This window comes from Sinohyriopsis cumingii, chromosome 18 (genome assembly GCF_028554795.1).
Source record: "Sinohyriopsis cumingii isolate HCF-2022 chromosome 18, ASM2855479v2, whole genome shotgun sequence".
Taxonomy (NCBI): Eukaryota; Metazoa; Mollusca; class Bivalvia; order Unionida; family Unionidae; genus Sinohyriopsis; species Sinohyriopsis cumingii.
Genome location: NC_142978.1, coordinates 51,396,580 through 51,418,666, shown reverse-complemented (window position 1 = coordinate 51,418,666; position 22,087 = coordinate 51,396,580). Strand labels below are relative to the sequence as shown.

At 35.2% G+C, this 22,087-nt stretch overlaps 1 protein-coding gene across 5 annotated transcripts in view; it reads left to right on the top strand.

Moving 5' to 3' along the window:
- LOC149776631 (PAT complex subunit CCDC47-like) overlaps nt 1–22,087 on the top strand; it is a 61,727-nt gene that overhangs the window by 8,110 nt on the left and 31,530 nt on the right. For 4 of the 5 annotated variants that reach the window (XR_016416078.1, XM_089941127.1, XM_089941128.1 and 1 more), the window contains exons 3-7: nt 3,456–3,583; nt 7,584–7,700; nt 11,254–11,428; nt 15,130–15,326; nt 19,548–19,649. Coding sequence is in view for 4 of the 5 variants with exons in the window: in XM_089941127.1 (XP_089797253.1) it covers nt 3,456–3,583; nt 7,584–7,700; nt 11,254–11,428; nt 15,130–15,326; nt 19,548–19,649 (719 nt within the window). In the remaining variant the exon portion in view is untranslated. The remainder of the gene's footprint in view (nt 1–3,455; nt 3,584–7,583; nt 7,701–11,253; nt 11,429–15,129; nt 15,327–19,547; nt 19,650–22,087) is intronic. The other variant, XM_089941129.1, reaches the window with a different exon arrangement.

Genomic DNA, 22,087 nt, shown 5'->3' with positions numbered 1-22,087 from the left:
GGAATGCAGACTCAAATTTAAATTTCATCTGGTTTAGTAACAGTCATAAGATAAAATAGCAGATTAAATAAAAACGCATATCAGGTGCATCACTCTCAACAATGACTTACTGACTTGATATTACAATAGTGGTGTGCATTTGGACAAACATACTTAATTTATAACAGTTATCATCATAGAATTTGATGTAAAAATGTTCAGATATAAAAAAAAATGTCATGTTTAGATTTTTTTATTTTTTTTTAGAGATAGACCTAGAAGCCTTGGCTAAAATTTAATTATATTTATATAGGTTAACTTCAGACAGAGCCTTAAAAAATACTTAATGAATATAAGAATAAAAACTTAGCGTTGAAAACACTCAGTAGCTTTACAATATAATAAATAATTTATGAATAGAGCCTTGAGATACACTCAGTGACTTCATGTTCAAACTTGTATTTATTTATTATTATTATTGATCTGTAATTTTCTATTTCTATTGAACCGTAATAAGTATTTATTATTTTAATAAGGTTGGCAAGTAACGCCTGACTTGACATCACAAGGTCATGGAAAATAATGCAGTTTTACTGATTATGCATATATTTAAAATAAAATTGATTGCTGATTTAAAAAACAAAAACAATTGCATAAATATTCCAATAGCTTTAGATTATATATTTGCAAGTTTTCACAAATTTTTAAGTTGTACAAAATTTACTATGTACATTTTTTGTTTTCCTAGCAAATACTTTTTATTGTGGAAAAACTTGCTGATTCATGGAACAATAATAAACAAAAGAGTAACCTTTTTTGTGGACACTGCTTTATCTGGATTTTGCAGTAGAACAATACAAACCTTTCTAATGGATTGTTTGAAAAAAAGCACAACCCTTGGAAACCTGACCAGCTCTTAGCTCTGACTCTGACAAACTCTTATTTGCTTGGACGCATCGACAGTGTAATATTCTGCAAGCACATGCGCACAAGGGCAACCATACATTGCAAATGATAACAAATAACCTTGCCTTAATAATTGCAATGAAAAATTTAAATTACCATGTGCATTAGTCAAATGTGCATACATTCAATATTTGTCAAAATGGCCAACATTTGCAGTATAAGAAAATATTTAGCTTTAAAATAGATGTTACATAAAGTGACCTTTTAGGGAGATAACTGGAAGTGTTCCAGAGATAACACTCCTACAAGTGAGTCTAATATTGAGGGTGATTTGCACATCAATTCATGACATAACATCATTAATTTTAACATCAGTTCTTGGAATAACATGAATTTTAACATCAATTAATGGAATAGCATAATGAATTTTAACATCAATTAATGGAATAACATGAATTTTAACAACAGTTCATGGCATAACGTCATGAATAACATGAATTTTAACATCAATTCATGGAATAGCATAATGAATTTTAACATCAATTAATGGTATAGCATAATGAATTTTAACAACAGTTCATGGCATAACATCATGAATTTTAACATCAATTCATTCATGGAATAACATGAATTTTAACAACAGTTCATGGAATAACGTCATGAATTTTAACATCAATTCATGGAATAACATGAATTTTAACAACAGTTCATGGCATAACATGAATTTTAACATCAATTCATGGAATAACATCATGAATTTTAACATCAGTTCATTTCATAACATGAATTTTAACATCAATTCATGGAATAACATCATGAATTTTAACATCAGTTCATTTCATAACATGAATTTTAACATCAGTTCCTGGCATAATATCGTTAATTTTAACATCAGTTCATGTCATAACATTATATGAAGTTTAACATCAATTCATGAATAACATGAATTTTAACATCAATTCATGGCATAACATCATTAATTTTAACATCAGTTCATGGAATAACGTGAATTTTAACATCAATTTATGGCATGACATCAGGAATTTTAACAGGTCATAGTATGATTTATGGTCAGTTTATAGGAGAATATAAAATATGAACAGGAACCTTACCAGCCATCATTTGGATAACTGTAGGTTATAAAGAAGAAATTAATGTTACCTGTCATTGTTGACAACATCCTCCCTCACCTGATTTCACCATTGAGATCTCTTTGATTAATAAATTGAATTTGCCAGACAGAAAAAGAAAAGTTTGAGGCTAGATTTCCTGACCATTACTTTACTTCTGTCCATTTTGAGGCTAGATTTCTTGCTCTTTATGGTAATTTCTGTCTTACTGGAGGCTAGATTTCTTGCCCATTACAATACTTCTGTCCTATTTGAGGCTTGATTTCTTAACATTTACAATACTTTGGTCCTATTTATGGTCATTCTGAATCTCGCACATTTCTGAATGCATGCATCTTAATCCTATCCTGTGTTGTTTTAGGAAAGCAACTGCTGAATTCTGCCTGAAAAATCATGATCTTCTTGAAACCTACCAGCAAGCATGCTTATTTTCTTATTGCTACATGAAAACTACCACAAATTGTGCCAATTTTCTTGGAACTTGCCACCAAGCATGCCTATTTCCTCATTGCCACTTGAAGCCTACCACCAAGCATGCCTATTTCCTCATTGCCACTTGAAGCCTACCACCAAGCATGCCTACTTTCTCTTTGCCACCAAGCATGCCTATTTTCTCACAGCCACTTGAAACTTGCCACCAAGCATGCCTACTTTCTCACTGCCACTTGAAACCTGCCACTAAGCATGCCTATTTTCTCATGGCCACTTGAAACTGCCACCAAGCATGCCTTTTTTCTCATGGCCACTTGAAACCTGCCACCAAGCATGCCTATTTTCTCATGGCCACTTGAAACCTGCCACCAAGCATGCTTATATTCTCACTGCCACTTGAAGCCTACCACCAAGCATGCCTATTTTCTCATGGCCACTTGAAACCTGCCACCAAGCATGCCTATTTTCTCATGGCCACTTGAAACCTGCCACCAAGCATGCCTAGTTTCTCATGGCCACTTGAAACCTGCCACCAAGCATGCCTATATTCTCACTGCCACTTGAAGCCTACCACCAAGCATGCCTATTTTCTCATGGCCACTTGAAACCTACCACCATGTGGTCGGTCTGGTGTCAGGATAATGTGACTGGGTGGGACATGATGCTACATGCCTGTGGCTTGATGCCCAAGTGTTGGGCATCACTGTAAACTGCCACACTGCAGAGATCATAGCGATATGACTGAAAAAATGTTAAGCTAGGTTAATAATCAAAATATATCTCTCACACACACACACACACACACTGCTACTACTACAACGACTATAATCAGGGCTAGAAAATTCCCAAATGGTCTACTTGTCCAGAATTGAGATTTCATGAAGTTGCAGAAAAATCTGGATTTTTCGCTTGATTTTTTTATACATATCACATCCTACTTGTCCCATCCTGATGGACAGTGGATTTTTTTCCACCACTGATTTTAATCACATAATATTTTTTCCTTAGAAGAGGTTTCATTAGGAGAGGAGGACAGAGGGGCCCCAGAGGAGGAAAACGCAGGTGAAAAGAAATCATCCCCACAAACTGCTGCAGATGATAGGGATGAAGATGAAGATGATGAAGCAACAGTTGAGGTAAATATCAGTTGATGTACATTTATGGTGTTTCCTTATTATATTTCTGTTCATGGCAACCATGCAAATGTTTGTGAGGGAGGCTAATGATGAGACATGCTTCAATCAGAGTTACAAATCAAAATCTTAAAGTAAGTAAAAGAAGTGAAATCATCAATTTAAGTAAAATCCACAAATAGTCTATTTCTTTTATATACAAAGTGAAAATTTTAGAGACAGTGTTGTGAATTAAATCCCAAATAATCCTAAATGTCTTTTGTCCAGAAGTGTAGAAATGTTCTGAATGAATTCCAGTAGTCTTGAATGTCCTCATGTACCACAATGATGCAGTCTGGAAAGTCTTTGAATAAATTCTCAACAATTCCAAATAAGAAGCATGACAAGTGAAGTGGGTAGTAGTAGTAAAAGGCATGCCATGTAAGTAAAATGGTTAGCAGAGAGGCATGACAGTAAGTGAAATGTAACAAGAAAAGGTATTACAGTAAGTGAAATGGGTAGCAATAAAAGCATAACAGTGAACTGGTTAGCAATAAAAGCATGACATTAATTGAATTGGGTAGCAATAAAAGCATGATAGTACGTGAAATGTGTAGCAATAAAGCATAATAGTGAACTGGTTAGCAATAAAAGCATGACAGTAAGTGAAATGGCTAGCAATAAAAGCATGACAGTAAGTGAAATGGGTTGTAGTGAGAGACTTGACAATAAGTGAAATGGGTGGCAATAAAAGGCATGACAGTAAATGAATTTGGCATTAATAAAAGCTTGACCATAAGTGGATTGGGTCTTAGTAAGAGGCATTACAGTAAGTGAATTTGGTCTTAGTGAAAGGCATGACAGTAAGTGAATTAGGTCTTAGTAAGATGCATGACAGCAAGTGAATTGGGTAGCAATAAAAAGCATGACAAGTAAAGTGGGTAGTAGTGGAAATGGCTTGACAGTAAGTGAAATGTAACAAGAAAAGCATGACAGTAAGTGAAATATAACAACAAAAAGCATGATAGTAAGTGTAATGGGTAGCAATAAAAGCATAACAGTGAACTGGTTAGCAATAAAAGCATGACAGTAATTGACTTGGGTAGCAATAAAAGCATGACAGTAAGTGAAATGGGTAGCAATAAAAGCATGACAGTATGTGAAATGGGTTGTAGTGAGAGGCTTGACAATAAGTGAAATGGGTGGTAATAAAAGGCATGACAGTAAATGAATTTAGCAGCAATAAAAGCTTGAGTGTAAGTGGATTGGGTTTTAGTAAAAGGTATGACAGTCATCGAATAGGGTCTTAGTGAGAGGTATGCCAGTAAGTGAATTGGGTCATTGTGAAAGGCATGACAGTAAGTGAATTGGGTAGTAATGAGGGTCATGACAGTAGGTAAATTGGGTAGTAGTGAGGGGCATGACAGTAGGTAAATTGGGTAGTAGTGAGGGGCATATCTAGGTGAATATGGTAGCAGTGTGGGGCATGACAGTAGGTGAATTGGGTAGTAGTGAGGGGCATGACTAGATGAATTGGGTAGTGGTGAGGGGCATGGCAGTAAGTGAATCGGGTAGTAGTCAGGGACATGACAGTAGGTGAATTGGGTCATTGTGAAAGGCATGACAGTAAGTGAATTGGATCTTAGTGAGGGGCATGACAGTAAGTGAATTGGGTAGTACTGAGAGGCATAACAGTAAGTGAATTGGGTCTTAGTGGGTGGCATGACAGTAAGTGAATATGGTAGCAGTGTGGGGCCTGACAGTAGGTGAATTGGGTAGTGGTGAGGGGCATGACAGTGAATTGGGTAGTAGTGATAGGCATGATTAGTTGAAATGGGTAGTAGTGAGGGGCATGACTAGGTAAATTGAGGGGCATGAGAGTAGGTGAATTGGATAGTACTGAGGGCATGACAGTAGGTGAATTGGATAGTACTGAGGGCATGACAGTAGGTGAATTGGGTAGTAGTGAGGGGCATGACATTAGGTAAATTGGATAGTAGCGAGGGCATGACAGTAGGTGAATTGGGTGGTAGTGAGGGGCATGACAGTAGGTGAATTGGGTGGTAGTGAGGGCATGACAGTAGGTGAATTGGGTGGTAGTGAGGGCATGACAGTAGGTGATTTGGATAGTAGTGAGGGCATGACAGTAGGTGAATTGGGTAGCAACTCAAAAATGACAAGTAAAATGAGTAGTATAAGCATGACATTAAATGAAACGGATATCAATAAAAAAGCTACTTTACATTTTATTTCCTGATATAGTTTTATATGATAAAAATATATATATCAAGGGTCTCAAATTCAAACAAGCGAGACGGCCACATGAGGTAATTTTCAACTGCCCAAGGACAGCACCAACTTTGTTATCTCTCATTACACCTTGTGATGCCAAGCATTTTGTAGGCCACATGATACACCTTGGCGGGCCACATATTTGAGACCCCTGATCTATATCAAGAACTAATTGAATGGAGATTCCATAAATTTATAACCAGGGTTAGATCTTAGTAATTACCATTTCATACATGATACTTTTCACTTTGGATCTCAGAGTAACCAGTGAATAGTTGGTCTTGTGGGTATTATTTTAAATTAAATGCTGCATTAGGTAACGTGCCGCAGTCTCAGCAGTGGTTCCAGTATTGTGATTTAATAATCCACTTGTAAATAAAGCAACCACTTTTTATTTTGTTTGTGTTGATGAAACTCATTACCTCTTAAATTCTTATTTCTGTCAATTGTTAATTTACTAAAAGGTTTAGCTTGTAAAATACAGTAATTAATTACAACATGTAATAGAAAATTTTAAGCTATGGTCTGTTTAGATTAAATAACCAGTTTAACATATTGAAAGTTTGAGCATTGTTCTGTTGCCATGGAAATTTACATCTGATCCCTTGTGTGATATATTTGTGAAGCTCAATTTCTTAAGAAAAGAATTTGTTAGTGACACAGAATTTATTACTTATGAAATGCATATATAGTATTAAAAAAAAGAACAACAAAAGACAAGAAAGAAGGAGACTTTAAAAATGACACTAAGTGATAGTGGTTGAAAATGAAAGCTACATGAAATCATGAGAGCAGGATTTGAAATTTAAAATTGAAATATGCAACCTGTTTCTGGTGCACCAAGTTATTTTTCAATATTTCTGCTTGGCACAGTTTGGTGACAACTAAGAAAATCTTGGTGCACACCTATATCACATATACATATTTCTTCTTCAAATATGTTACCCAGTCATAATTCCACAGGAGAACTACTACTGCTACTGCCTAATAAATCCCACCCTCCCAGACTAAAACATTTTAGCTAAAAATCTAAGTTATCTGCCCATCATGGTGGTAGTTAGAGTGATCTCCCCTTGATACCAGGATTGGCACAAAATCCAATAAAATCATCTGTTACTGCTTCCACTCATGCAGAGAAGCCTCACAAAATCCACACAGTCAACCAGTTTGGGAGTTTTCTACCTTGAAACAAATTGGAAGAGTTTTATTTTTTAAGGGAAATAATACTCCATCTGTAGCTCTCCAGCTTTTCTGTTCTTCCTGTTATTGATAACAAAGTTTTTTAACTTACAGAAAATGTTATCACTTTGCTGTCATTACTCACTTAGTTTCCTTCAGTACATATAGGCACTGGTCATGATGGTGTCCCCTCACATTGCACTAACCATGTTAATAATTGCAGGCCTGTTGCATGATATTGCAAACAGATTTAATATTGCTGTATAATGTCCACTGCATATTTATTCACACAGATAAGTTTTCATTATTTTCTTGTCTTATTGTCTACTTCTTATTTGTATACCTGACACTTGACTGATTTTACCCACAGTTACAGAGAGCATGCCTTCCACTCCAGTAGCAACTGATGATTTCATGGGATTTAGCAGTCAGCTGTACCTCTTTACACAACCAATGCTGTTATCAACATTCCAAGGCAATTAATGGATTAGCAATGACAATTAATGTGGAGTATCTAATTTTCTCTGGGCATGTATTTTTTTTCTTCTTTTAGACAGAGGATGATGAGTTTGAACACTTTACTGATGAGGAAGAATTTGAAGGTTTTGACCGTGAGAAAACTGCAGGAAAAGGAAAAGCTCAGGATCTCCCGGATTTGAAGATTGCCAAGGTAGAGTTTTCAAACTACTTACTGCACAAAATCGACTACTACATGGAAAATAAATCCCACAACTTAGAAATATGAGGTTCACAACTTGGGGCCCCGAGTGGCCGAGCGGTCTAAAGCGTTCTTCGTTACGGATCACTGCCATCTCACCTCTGTCTGCGGCGGTTCGAGTCTAAGATTCAGCCAATTAGGTTATGTGAGAAAGCTTGCCAGTAGCTTCTCGTGGGTCGGTGGTTCTTTCCGGGGTTTTCCCGGGTTCTTTCTCCACCATTAATACTGGCCGCCATGTATAGCCTATCGTGTGCTGAAAAATGGCATTAAACCCCACAACAACAACAACAACAGATTCACAACTTGGACAAATGAGAAACTCCAGTCAGTTGTCGCTCGATATTGTTGTAATATGACTTCTGTCCTTCTTATCCTTTTAAGTTTCAGAGGTGTTGGCACAATCTACACACATAGGACTCAAATAAACTCAAGTTTGATTTCTCTATATGTAACAGTGTAGGAAGGGTTAAGTAACAGTGTATGAGGGGTTAAGTAATGATATAGGAAGAGTTAAGTAACAGTGTATGAGAGGTTAAGTAATGATGTAGGAGGGGTTAAGTAATGATATAGGAGGAGTTAAGTAACAGTGTATGAGGGGTTAAGTAATGATGTAGGAGGAGTTAAGTAATGATGTAGGAGGAGTTAAGTAACAGTGTATGAGGAGCTATGTAAAATTGTACATGTATATGCTGTCAGTGATGCAGAAAATGTCTCTGTGCAATACAATACTTAAAATTTACATTGTTTTATTTTTTCTAAAAAATTAAAACATTGTATTGTTGTATTATATAAAGTATCACAAGATAGATGTATATTTAAAAGTGAGGGAAAATTACTAACAATTTTGCAGTTACTGGTTCCATGTAGAAAATGGTGCAGACCATTGAATTCTCCCAGAAATTGCAGCTCACTTTAAGTGTTGGTTACTTTCGTGGATGCACAAATACAAGTTGACTTTGAGTTCACATTTTAAATGGTCTCATAACCTACAATGTAAACATTTTCAAGCAGGAAGAAATTTCATGGCTTAATATTCAGATGCACTCAAGTCATTCTTACACAGGCACCTCTACAAAAAAAAATATGGGTTTCTAAATCAAAAACTTATAATTATGCGAAGGTTTAGTTTTACAATAATATATGGAATTGTGGAAAATGGCTTTTCAAAGAAGGTAATTGCTGAGCAGAGGTGTCATTTAAGGCTGTTGTACTTACTAATGAAAACGGAAACATAAATTGAAACTTCAAGACAGTAGTTATAAAACAGTCATTGTTGTGGGGCAGGAAGGGGTCACTTGATCATAAGGTTTACCATTCCTCTATTAGACAATAGATCTCTCCTATTGGTCCATGGTTTAGGCCATGGTTTCTCCATGACAGCTGATTTCTCATCTTAACCTATGATTGAGACCTTAGTTTTCATTAAAATCTTGACCTATGATTTAGGCCTTAGTTTTCATTAAAATCTTGACCTATGATTGAGGCCTTGGTTTTCATTAAAATCTTAACCTATGATTGAGGCTTTAGTTTTCATTAAAATCTTGACCTATGATTGAGCCTTAGTTTTCATTAAAATCTTGACCTATGATTGAGGCCTTAGCTTTCATTAAAATCTTGAATTTTCTTCCTCAAAATGAGATTTATTGCATATCTTTCTATTTACTGTTACATTTAAACATACATGGCACACTGGGCTATTCCATTTAAACATACATGGTATGCAGGGAAGTCATTTAGTTTAAAATATATGCCTGGGTGTTTTAATTACTCAAAGGGTTTTTATGAAAATGATGCAGAATTCTACATTGTATAGGTGTGTGACCACTCACATTAAAAGTGTCTCTCTCTTGTCCCAGGTATGTTCTACTGTAAAAGCCCTTATTCCTTAGTTTGGGATGTTAAATATTTATGGAACTCTTAGAGGTTAAAAATACAACGATAATTCCTGCATTAACAGGAAATTACTCTTGTTTTATCACATAGGAAACTTTGATGATTTTCTCAAATTTGAGGAATTCCTCAACATGCTTTTCACGAATTAACAATTACACCCTTTAATTAAAAAATGGATTTATATCATCCTTGCTACTGTGTGTGTCAAATAAAATCTCCATGTACAGCCTTGCTACTGTGTCCGTCAAATAAAATCTCCATGTACAGCCTTGCTACTGTCTGTCAAATAAAGTCTCCATGTACAGCCTTGCTACTGTGTCTGTCAAAAAAAACTCCAAGTGCATCCTTGCTACTGTGTCTGTCAAAAGAACTCCAAGTACAGCCTTGCTACTATGTCTGTCAAAAAAATCTCTATGTACAGCTTTGCTACTGTCTGTCAAATAAAATCTCCATGTACAGCCTTGTTACTGTGTCTGTCATATAAAAACTCCATGTTCAGCCTTGCTACTGTGTCTGTCTTATAAAAACTCCATGTACATCGTTGCTATTGTGTATGTCAAATAAAATCTCCATGTACAGCTCTGCTACTGTGTCTGTCAAATCAGTCTCCATGTACAGCCTTGCTACTGTGTCTGTCAAATCAAATCTCCATGTACAGCCTTGCTGCTGTGTGTCAAAAAAAAACTCCATGTACAGCCTTGCTACTGTGTCTGTCAAATAAAATCTGCATGTACAGCCTTGCTACTGTGTGCCAAATAAAATCTTCATGTACAGCCTTGCTACTGTGTCAAAATCTCCATGTACAGCCTTGCTACTGTGTCTGTCAAATAAAATCTCCATGTACAGCCTTGCTACTGTCTGCCAAATAAAATCTCCATGTACAGCCTTGCTACTGTGTCTGTCAGATAAAATCTCCATGTACAGCCTTGCTACTGTGTCTGTCAGATAAAATCTCCATGTACAGCCTTGCTACTGTGTCTGTCATATAAAAACTCCATGTACAGCCTTGCTACTGTGTCTGTCAAATGAAAACTCTAAGTACAGCCTTGCTACAGTGTCTGTCATATAAAAACTCCATGTATAGTCTGAAGTATCAAAAACTAGATGCCAAATCTCATATTGTATTAAGGTTAGTGACGGCCATTCTGTTTAAACATTCATGGTACCCAGGGATAGCAATTTTTAAAATATACCCCTGGGTACTCTGATTACTAAAAGAGTTCATTTGAAAATGATACAGAAATTGCATTGATGAGCGACTAATCCATATTGAAAGTGCCTTCCCTGGGTCCTTGATTTGAAAGACTGAAGAGCTGAATTGGGAGCCAGGTCCTTGATTTCCAAAGATAAGAATAGCTTCTCAAATATGAATAAGAAGAAGGAAAATGTTTTATTCCAAAGTATGTGGATCCTTAAGTTTAAAAAAAAATAATCTTGAATATTTAAATTCCTTTCATTGTGGACAGAAATCATTACCTTTTCTAAACCAATTTATATCATAATTTGTATTGCATGTGAAAATTATGTATTCTTGATATCCTTTTTCAAATTTGATTATCAAAATGATGGCATAATGTTGAAAGCAGGATGTTGAATTTAAGACAATTTTCAGGTTCCCCTTCATTTGCGAACCAACTGGGACAGTTTCTATCTTGAGATGCTGATGTTGTCAGGTCTTGGCGTATACTTCCTGAATTTCATCGCAGGGAAATCCAAAAATAACAAATTTGCTCAGGCCTGGCTTAATGCACATAAGGATATCCTTCTACAAAATTTTACCGTAGTAGGTAAGTGATTTGCTGCATGGTCAGTATTACTCAATTTCATGTCTTGTATTCTTACACCTGATAATCAAACACACTTTCTCCATCAAATACAACACCTGATCCCATTACATTACATTCTAACACACCTGTCATGTAACACATTTTCTCCATCAAATATAATACCTGATCCCATTACATTACCTTCTAACACACCTGTCATGTAACACATTTTCTCCATCAAATATAATACCTGATCCCATTACATTACCTTCTAACACACCTGTCATGTAACACATTTTCTCCATCAAATATAATACCTGATCCCATTACATTACCTTCTAACACACCTGTCATGTAACACATTTTCTCCATCAAATATAATACCTGATCACATTAAATTAAGGATAATATTCTCTGCAACCTCCAAATCCAGCCCACCCAGAAAAACAGGAAACATCTTTCTGTTTTTATGTTATTGAATCCATTTATGATTTAGTCTCATTCAGTATCACTGGACAAATTTTTGGGCACCATACTTATCAACTGTTACACACTGCTAAATTATTTTGACAGTGTGGTTCACATTACTTCCATAATGCGATCACTACTGAAGGCATATCCAGTTGGCAAAATGATGTTGGAATGCCTTCCTCCACCTTTAATCATTTCTATTTCATCACTCAGAACAGTTAAAAGGTTGCAGAAATTACTTTACATCTCTTGGAGCATTTGTGTTTTCATTCATGCAAGAGCTACTTCCTGGTGAGTCAGGTGCATGCATCTTTTTCACTCCAATGGTAAAATGTCGCATCTTAACCCCTCCACTTTTGTTGTCTTACCTTCATGAAGGAACTCCCAAGAGGTCATGGGGTAAAGAATGTTTTCAGCCATGAAAATCTAGTTTTTCTGCTTGTAAAGGAAGTAATGTGTTTATTTTGGTCCCCATGACAGACAGGTGTGAAACATAATTTTGACACCTTCTTCAGAACAATTACTTCATTTAATATTGTCAAAATGTGAAATGTTTTTATTTAAAGTTATTTCCATAGCAACCAAGCACTTTTAACATCAGCCAGATATAAGCTTGTTTGAAAGATAAATGGGAAGTCCTTGAGCTTAATGCAACTCGGAGAAAAATCTGAGCTAAGTTTAACCTGCAGATTACTTTTTGCTGTTATTTCAATCAAAGTATGTTTCATTTACCCCATCATAATTCCCTTCGTTTTTTGGAAGAGGAGTCAAGAGTTATGACTTGTTAAGAATGTTTCCATATATAATATCATGCCATTATACATTGGTGGCATATGGGTTATACTTTGTCCATCCATGTATGTGGATTCATCTCTCTTGTTTATGCTAAACCTCCTATAGACCTTCATTTATTTAAACTTGCACTGTGTGAGAAATTGGAATGAAGATGCATGTACCATTTAAATAAACAGAGGGCTCATCCTTTAATTCTATGAGAGAGAGAGAGTGATGTAAACTTTCAATCTGTAACACTTTTGAGATGACACTGTGATCATGTTACATAACAAATTGCTTGCTTCATCTATTGCTTTAAAACTACAAAACTACTTTTAAAAACTGCTTCACTTTAACTAGTACAAAACTGTCTATTAAAACTATTTAGAAAATAGTGCGTGATCTTTTATTATCATATAAATCATCCTTATCCATTCCCATGTTATCTACATTTATAGTACTACACGTATTTTGATTTGTCATGTGATCATATTATCATAGTTAGGCTCTGTTTTTAGACAAGGAAAGCCCCATGGATGCTTACATTTGGCTGACTTTAAATGTGGTTTTCAGCCTTATTAGGTTAAATACGGACCTAGTTTCCAACTTGCAACATTTCGAATCAGAGAAAATGAAATCAAAGAAATATTTGAGAAAATTTATGCAGTAGAACCCCTTTAAAGTGGGGTTTTTATGACAGGGTAACTACAGATATGCCCATGAGATGCTGACATGTTTCCTCAAAGGGAGATAAACACAGAATGAGGATATGTTTCCTCAAAGGGAGATAAACGCAGAATGAGGATATGTAAACTGTTCTCACTTAAATAGGGGTCTAGACCTTTAACTGCTACAAATTCATTCATTATTGAGAGTATTAGTTTTTGTGGTACAGTAAAACCTGTCTTGTGAAACCACTGCTATGGAAGACCACCTGTGTTGAGAGACCAGATTCTCCTTGCAGATTTACTGGTTATTTAGTGTTTTGACCTGTCATGAGAGACCACCTGTCTTGGGAGACCATTATTTCTTTCAGAAGAGGTGGTCTTTCAAGACAGGTTCCACTGTAGTACTAAAAATGAATGTTTTGCTAGTACTTATTTCCTTGGATTTTGTAAAGGAAATTCTGTTGTTTCTATAGAAGGTACATCAGATCTTGCATTATTATATGCTCATTTTTTTTCTCCATTATCTTTACATTGTCAGAATCGTGCAATATTACCCGATACTAGACTTGCATGCAAATACACATATTGCATTCACGTGCATAAAGGAACTACTTTCTTTTGTAACCAAACAATGGATGCAGACGCCAGCACTTTTGATTTGTAAACAGATCATGTACACTCACGTAGGAGGCACATTATGTTGTGGTTGTTTAAATTTATTTCTGAATGAAGTAAAGCAGTTGTTTCGTGGACTGCCTCATACCAGCTGCTTTAGCACATTCCGCGTTAACTTTTTTGTTACAATGTTTCGGATTTAGGCTCCTTACAAATAACAAACAAGTGACGAGGCATATACTGTCTTCTTTTTCTGGTGATAAGAATGGCAAAAAAATATATTTACAGCTTTACATCCAGAATTTCCTCAAAATATACTTAGTTCTGCAAATCCGAATTACATGAGCCATGTCATAGGTAGTCAATCTTGATTACACATTTTGAAATTGTACTGTAGTTTCAAATATAAGTGCAATTACATCCTTCTTACTGCACTCAAAATGAAATAAGCATTAAATTCCATACTGTCTTTTTGATAATAGCAATTGAAAGACTTCATATTTTTTCCACATTATGATTTCAAACATTCAGTGACAGAAACAGAAACACATTTGCAGATGTCAAAACGCTTATCGCTCGCTTCTTCAATCCAATGTATTTCGTGTGGAATTATCACATATAAATCCAGTCCATAATCACAAAATTTTCATAGAATTGAAAAAAATACAAAGGTCTATTCATTCAGATCAAATGGAAAGGTTGTTGCAATGCACATTCATTCACAGTATGACTCCAAATTTCAATTTTAACTAGACACGCCATTTTCTTTCGAAAGTTATGTCGAGTGCGCGACTAAGTTCAAATTTATCTGGGTGGAGTTATGTGTACAGTAATAATGTTGTTGTTGTATAATGATGAATCTGTGCTTGTGTATTTAGTTTGGAATACGGCATACATTCAGTTACTTTGTTTCTTGTAGTGTATTTTGCTAATATAATTAAACAGTATGTAGAATAAAAAAGTGAGCATGTATTACTGCATTTGTATGGGAAAATATGAACTGATTTTGTCAGATGGATATACTGCACTCCCAAGGTTGTGCAGTATTTCCATTAAAAAAACTCATTCATATTTTCCCATACAAATGCAATAACTTATAAATCTTGCATTTATTACAACTGTAATATGCACAATAATTGACATCCAAGATTAAATGATTTTTTACATTTATCTCCACCACCATTTTTTTAAAAGGAGATGATGGTGTAAGCAAAGAGACTACCACAGAGGGCCAAATAGGAACCCTTATGAAAGAGTCCGAAAATGTGTATGCTCTTTGGTGTAGTGGGCGAATATATGTAGAGGGCATGCTGGTTGAACTGAAGTTTTTGAAGAGACAGGACTTGATCAGTACCATGGCCCATCTGTTCAAACCGATGTCAGACCAAGTGGTAATATCACCTTTTTGCTTTAGTCCTTCTTTTGTAATGCAATGTGTGTGTTTGTTTGTGTGTGTGTTCATGAGAGAACATGATTAGTAAATGGTAAATATATCAGTGCTTTGAATTCCCTGACAGTGTGTGTGTTGATGGGAGAAAACAGAGTAATACCATGGTCTATTAACTCCCACCAAGTGGTAAATGTATCAGTGCTTTGAATTCCCTGACAGTGTGTGTGTGTTGATGAGAGAAAACAGATTAATACAGTGGTCTGTTAACTCCCACCAAGTGGTAAATATATCAGTGCTTTGAATCCCCTGACAGTGTATGTGTTAACAAGAGAAAACAGATTAGACCATTTAATACCACTAAGTGGTAATTATCTTGATGTGTTTTGAATGCTCCAGCAGTGTGTGTATGTGTGTGATTGAGAGAGGATATGATTAACACCATGGTCTGTTGCCACCAAGCTCTAATTTTCTGTCTGTATTGTATGCTCCAGCATGGATGTGGTTCAGCATATACTGTTGTCTTTTTGTGTCAGTATTTTACCTAGGTCACTGAAAGTCATTGAATTTGAGAGATTTTGCTTAAAAAGAAAATATGATGGAATATTTTACTTTCAATTCATTTTTTTATGTTATGTGAGGATTTAAAGTATGGTTTTATTTTCCATCATATGCTAGCAATTCCTCCATTATTATAATGCACAGGAAGTAATCGGATATCACCACTTTTACATGTAATCATTACCGCATGCACACTTTTTTACTTCACTAATTTTAATTGACACATTGGGCCCTAGAAAAAGCACTCAGTCATAGTTTAAACCTTGCATCAAGGAGGTTTTACTAATTTGTTTAAAATATGGGCCAGCTAGAAAACCCAAAATAGTTGATCCCCAGTGTGGTTTGTCATTAGATGATGGTTTTGTTGATCAAATACTGGCTGATGGTAGTGATAATGGCAATATATTTTTAAAGCTATGATTATTATTGGAGCTAGAAAAGTGATATTGGAGATACCATTGGGTGATTTTTAACCCAAAAATAATGTTAATACAAAACCAATACACATGCTGGACTGACAGAAGCTAATGGCTTGCAGGTCAACCCCTCATTTCAGTAGTATTTGTGAAATTAAATGTAGAAAAATGCAGAATAACAAACTGAATTAAAATACATATAGTTTAGAAGTAAAGTATAATTTTTCATTGCTTTTCTCTTGCATGATCTTATGCTACAAAACCATTGAGCCCAGTTCAGATAAATTTAATAAATAAGAATCTAACTTGAAATTAGGATGTAAAGATATTTATTTGATCAAAATACCTGTCTAAACAAGCAGGCTGTGGCATTGATGGATTTTAGATCCTAACACAACATTATATTCACTCAGCTCCTTCTCCAGTTTTTGTAGTCAGTGATCACAACCCACTTGCTTTCATCCACAACATGAAAAATAAAATTCAGAGATTATTGATGAGGAGTTTGTTGCAGGAATACAGTATTAGCATTAGGCATATAGTTTATCCACTTGGGGGTTTAATTTACAAATTTGTTATGAAATTAGAGAATTACAATATATTTGCTGCAAAAATTGAGAAATTGTTGTGACTCAATTAGGATGTGAACACTGACATGCACATGAAATAACTTAAGCATCAATAGTATTGGAGAACAAATTCATGTGACTATAAATATTGTGAAATTATTAAAGTCAAGTTTAAATTTTTTGGTAAGTTTATTAGTTTTTCAGATGATTATTTTGGTTTATTTTATAATCATAATTTGCACCAGGAGCAGTTTTTTATGAGTGTAAAATGCGTGTTTGGTCGGAGCCTTTGGCCCCCTGGATCGTTAGATCAGGGGCACTGCTTCTCGAGACCCCATTGGGGGAGGACCCCCAACCCACCTAAAAATTGTTCAGCTTTTTTATGGAAGACCAAAATCATGTCTGTTACAAGAGCAGAAGAAGGGTTGGGTTTATGTGATGCTGCTGTAGTGGATTAAGGAGTTTTCTCTCAAGTTCACAGTTTGATATTTTTTATTAAAAAATTAAGTTGGAGTTCCTTCTCCAGCATAATTTTTGAATGATTTAAATGGTGTCCCACAGCTTATGACTAAGAAAAAATAATGTGTCCCAGAACAATAAGTTCACAAAAATGTTACTTTAAAAATTAAATTATGGTGTCCTAATAAATCCCAACATATATGGTAAATACAGTGTTGTGAAATATGACATAGTGGGTAGGAGAAACTTGCATTTTAGGCCCATATGTAAGTATATAAGGAAAGAACTGAGCACTTAATTCATTCCTATTTCAGATTTTTATTTCCCTACTGGCAGCCTTGCTGATTTGACCTATTCTGTCTTTTCTTGCCCTAAATCTGGTTTCAACTCGAATAACCAAAGCGCTAAGCATGTTTAATGACAGTGTAATTAACACTGCATAGCCATGTGGTTGTTGTAACAATGTACATCTTATTTAAAACAAGAATGAATTGTTGATTTAGCACTGTTTATTGATACTGAAATATAGTAGAATCGTAATACATGAGAATTATCACATTCGTCAGGTAACTCAAAATATAGTCTTTTTTCTCTTTGCAAAAGATGCAAATAAAAACTGGCAAGAATAAATAGTCTTGAACATGGACAAATTTTTTTCATCTCTCTCACACGCATGCACACGCACATGTACATGCATGCTCATGCGCATTGACTAAAACGTGATTTCAAATTCTTTATTTTGTTTATTGCAATTTGATAATGAGATTATTGCTGTTGTAAAAAGTTCAAGTTGCACTTAATTTCTTGGCATTGTGGGCTTGTATCGTTGCATAAAATTTACCAGTAAATAATACCCTTAACTGATGCATATTCAAACCATCTTAATCATTTTGCTAGTCCTACATGGAAGACCTCAACGCTGATATTTATGTTTTGACCTGTTTTTGTGCACTAAAGCATAATTGTGATACGTCAGGGCCCCGAGTGGCCAAGTGGTCTAAAGCGCTCTCTGTTACAGATCACTGCCATCTCACCTCTGCATGGGTTCGAGTCTCAGATTCAGCCAGTGTGGGTATGTGAGAAAGCCTGCCAGTAGCTTCTCGTGGGTCGGTGGTTCTTTCTGGGGGTTTTCCCGGGTTCTTCCTCCACCGTTAATACTGGCCGCTATGTATAGCCTATCTGTGCTGAAAAATGGCGTTAAACCCCACAACAACAACAACAACATGTGATACGTCTTACATGTAGGGCTATCATTTTGCCAACATTACACAACATAACAGCTACATATGCTCTAAATGCAGATGAGCTTTCACACTGAGACATAATCCTGTCTCTCATTCACTAGTAACAACAAAAATCTTTTTGAGTACTTTTATTTTTTTGCAATTAGATTATTGAGTTGAGTGCAGAATGAGACAGAAAATATGCGTTTACTTTGTACGTTTGTACCGTTAAGTTGTTGAGTAGCATGCATTCCGTAGAATTTGTTCAGGTTGATCCCTTAATTTTCATACACGGCCAGAACAGCAAAATTATAATTATTTATTTTGCAAATAATTTTTTGTACACTGAAATTAATGATTTTTTCATGTATGAAGAATTACATGAAATACGGTACATTGTACATGAATTGAGTACATGGTACATCAGTTGGGTACTTTGTTCATAAATTGGGTACTTTGTACATGAATTGAGTACATTGAATCAAAATGGGTACTTTGTACAGGAATTGGGTGTTTTGGGATGAATTGGGTACTTTGTACATAAATTGGGAGGGGCCCCGAGTGGCAGAGTGGTCTAAAGCACTCACAGTTATGGATCACTGTCATCTCACCTCTGTCTAGGTGGATTCGAGTCTCAGAATTGGCCAATGCGGGTATGTGAGAAAGCTTGCCAATAGCTTATCGTGGGTTGGTTGTTCTTCCTGGGGTTTTCCTGGGTTTTTCTTCCACCATTTATACTGGCTGTCATGTATAGCCTATTTTGTGCTGAAAAAAATGGCATTAAACCCTACAACAACAACAACATATATTGGGTACTTTGTAATGAATTGGGTACTTTGTACAGGAATTGGGTACTTTATACAGGAATTGAATACTTTGTAATGAATTGTGTACGTTGTTCATGAATTGAGTTCATGGTACATCATTTGGGTACTTTGTACATAAATTGAGTACTTTGTATATGGAATTAATGTAATATGTAAATCTTATCTTCTAGATGGTTACAGTGTACTTGGATACAGGTGTAATGGATAAATATGTGTTTGCTGTTGCTCAAAAGAAAATAGCTGCAAAAATCCATAAGGAGATGAATGATCTGGTAAGTGGCATGTAGGTGTTAAGAATTTATCCTGGCACAGAATGAACTTTGGTGCTATTGCACCAATATACATTACATAAGGATTAAAGTTAGCATATGTCTAATTTTAAGAAAGTTTAATTATTAGTTAAATTAAATGAAAATAGAGAATGCTGATTGACCTTGATGCACTCCTATTAGTATGCTAATATTTGTCATTCACTAATATTTTCTATTATATTCCATTTTGCAGCACATGATCAACAGCAATGTCAAAAGCTTGCATGTGAAACATTTGTTTCTTGTATTTAATATATTATAAATTTAATGTCTGTTAATATAATGTGCTTTCCGTTTAGTTACATTTCAGTATTTTGAGCAATATAATCCTCTATATACTTATAACACTTTGATATCATTATGGAAATATAATCCACTATGTACATAGAACACTTGGATGTCATTATGGCAGTATAATCCACTATGTACATAGAACACTTGGATGTCATTATGGCAATATAATTCACTATGTACATGTAACACTTGGATGTCATTATGGCAATATAATTCACTATGTACATAGAACCCTTGGATGTCATTATGGCAATATAATTCACTATGCACATGTAACACTTGGATGTCCTTATGGCAATATAATTCACTATGTACATGGAACACATGGATGTCCTTATGGCAATATAATTCACTATGTACATGGAACACTTGGATGTCCTTATGGCAGTATAATTCACTATGTACATAGAACCCTTGGATGTCATTATGGCAATATAATTCACTATGCACATATAACACTTGGATGTCCTTATGGCAATATAATCCACTATGTACATAGAACACTTGGATGTCATTATGTCAGTATAATCCACTATGTACATAGAACACTTGGATGTCATTATGGCAATATAATTCACTATGCACATATAACACTTGGATGTCTTTATGGCAATATAATTCACTATGTACATAGAACACTTGATTGTCATTATGGCAATATAATTCACTATGTACATAGAACACTTGAATGTCATTATAGCAATATAATTCACTATGTATGTCGAACACTTGGATGTCCTTATGGCAATATAATTCACTATGTACATAGAACACTTGGATGTCCTTATGGCAATATAATTCACTATGTACATAGAACACTTGGATGTCCTTATGGCAATATAATTCACTATGTACATAGAACACTTGGATGTCATTATGACAATATAATTCACTATGTACATGGAACATTTGGATGTCCTTATGGCAATATAATTCACTATGTACATGGAACACTTTGATGTCATTATGGCAATATAATTCACTATGTACATATAACACTTTGATGTCTGTATGGCAGTATAATAACATTTGGATATCCTTATGGCAATATAATTTACTATGTACATAATAATACTTGGATGTCATTGTAGCAGTATAATCAACTATGTACATAGAACACATCGATGTCATTGTGGCAATACAATCCACTATGTATATAGAACATTTGGATGTCCTTATGGCAATGTAATTCACTATGTACATGGAACACTTGGATGTCCTTATGGCAATATAATTCACTATGTACATAGAACACTTGGATGTCATTATGACAATATAATTCACTATGTACATGGAACATTTGGATGTCCTTATGGCAATGTAATTCACTATGTACATGGAACACTTGGATGTCCTTATGGCAATATAATTCACTATGTACATAATGACACTTGGATGTCATTATGGCAATATAATTCACTAAGTACATAATGACACATGAATGTCCTTATGGCAATATAATTCACTATGTACATAGAACACTTGGATGTCCTTATGGCAATATAATTCACTATGTGCACGGATAACTTGGATGTCATTATGGCAGTATAATTCACTATGTACATAGAACACTTGGATGTCCTTACGGCAATATAATTCACTATGTACATGGAACACTTGGATGTCCTTATGGCAATATAATTCACTATGTACATAGAACACCTTGATGTCATTATGGCAATATAATTCACTATGTACATAGAACACATGTTCTCGTGAGTCGGTGGTTCTTTCTGGGGTTTTCTCGGGTTCTTCCTCCACCATTAATACTGACCGCCATGTATAGCCTATCATGTGCTGAAAAATGGTATTATACCCTACAACAACAACAACAACATAGAACACATGGATGTCCTTATGGCAATATAATTCACTATCTACATAATAACACTTGGATGTCATTGTAGCAGTATAATCAGCTATGTACATAGAACACTTCGATGTCATTGTGGCAATACAATCCACTATGTACATAACTGTTCTTGTTGTGGGGTTTAGCGCCATTTTTTAGCACATGATAGGCTATGTATGGTGGCCAGTATTAATGGTGGAGGAAGAACCGGGGAAGAACCACTGACCCACGAGAAGCTACCGGAAAGCTTTCT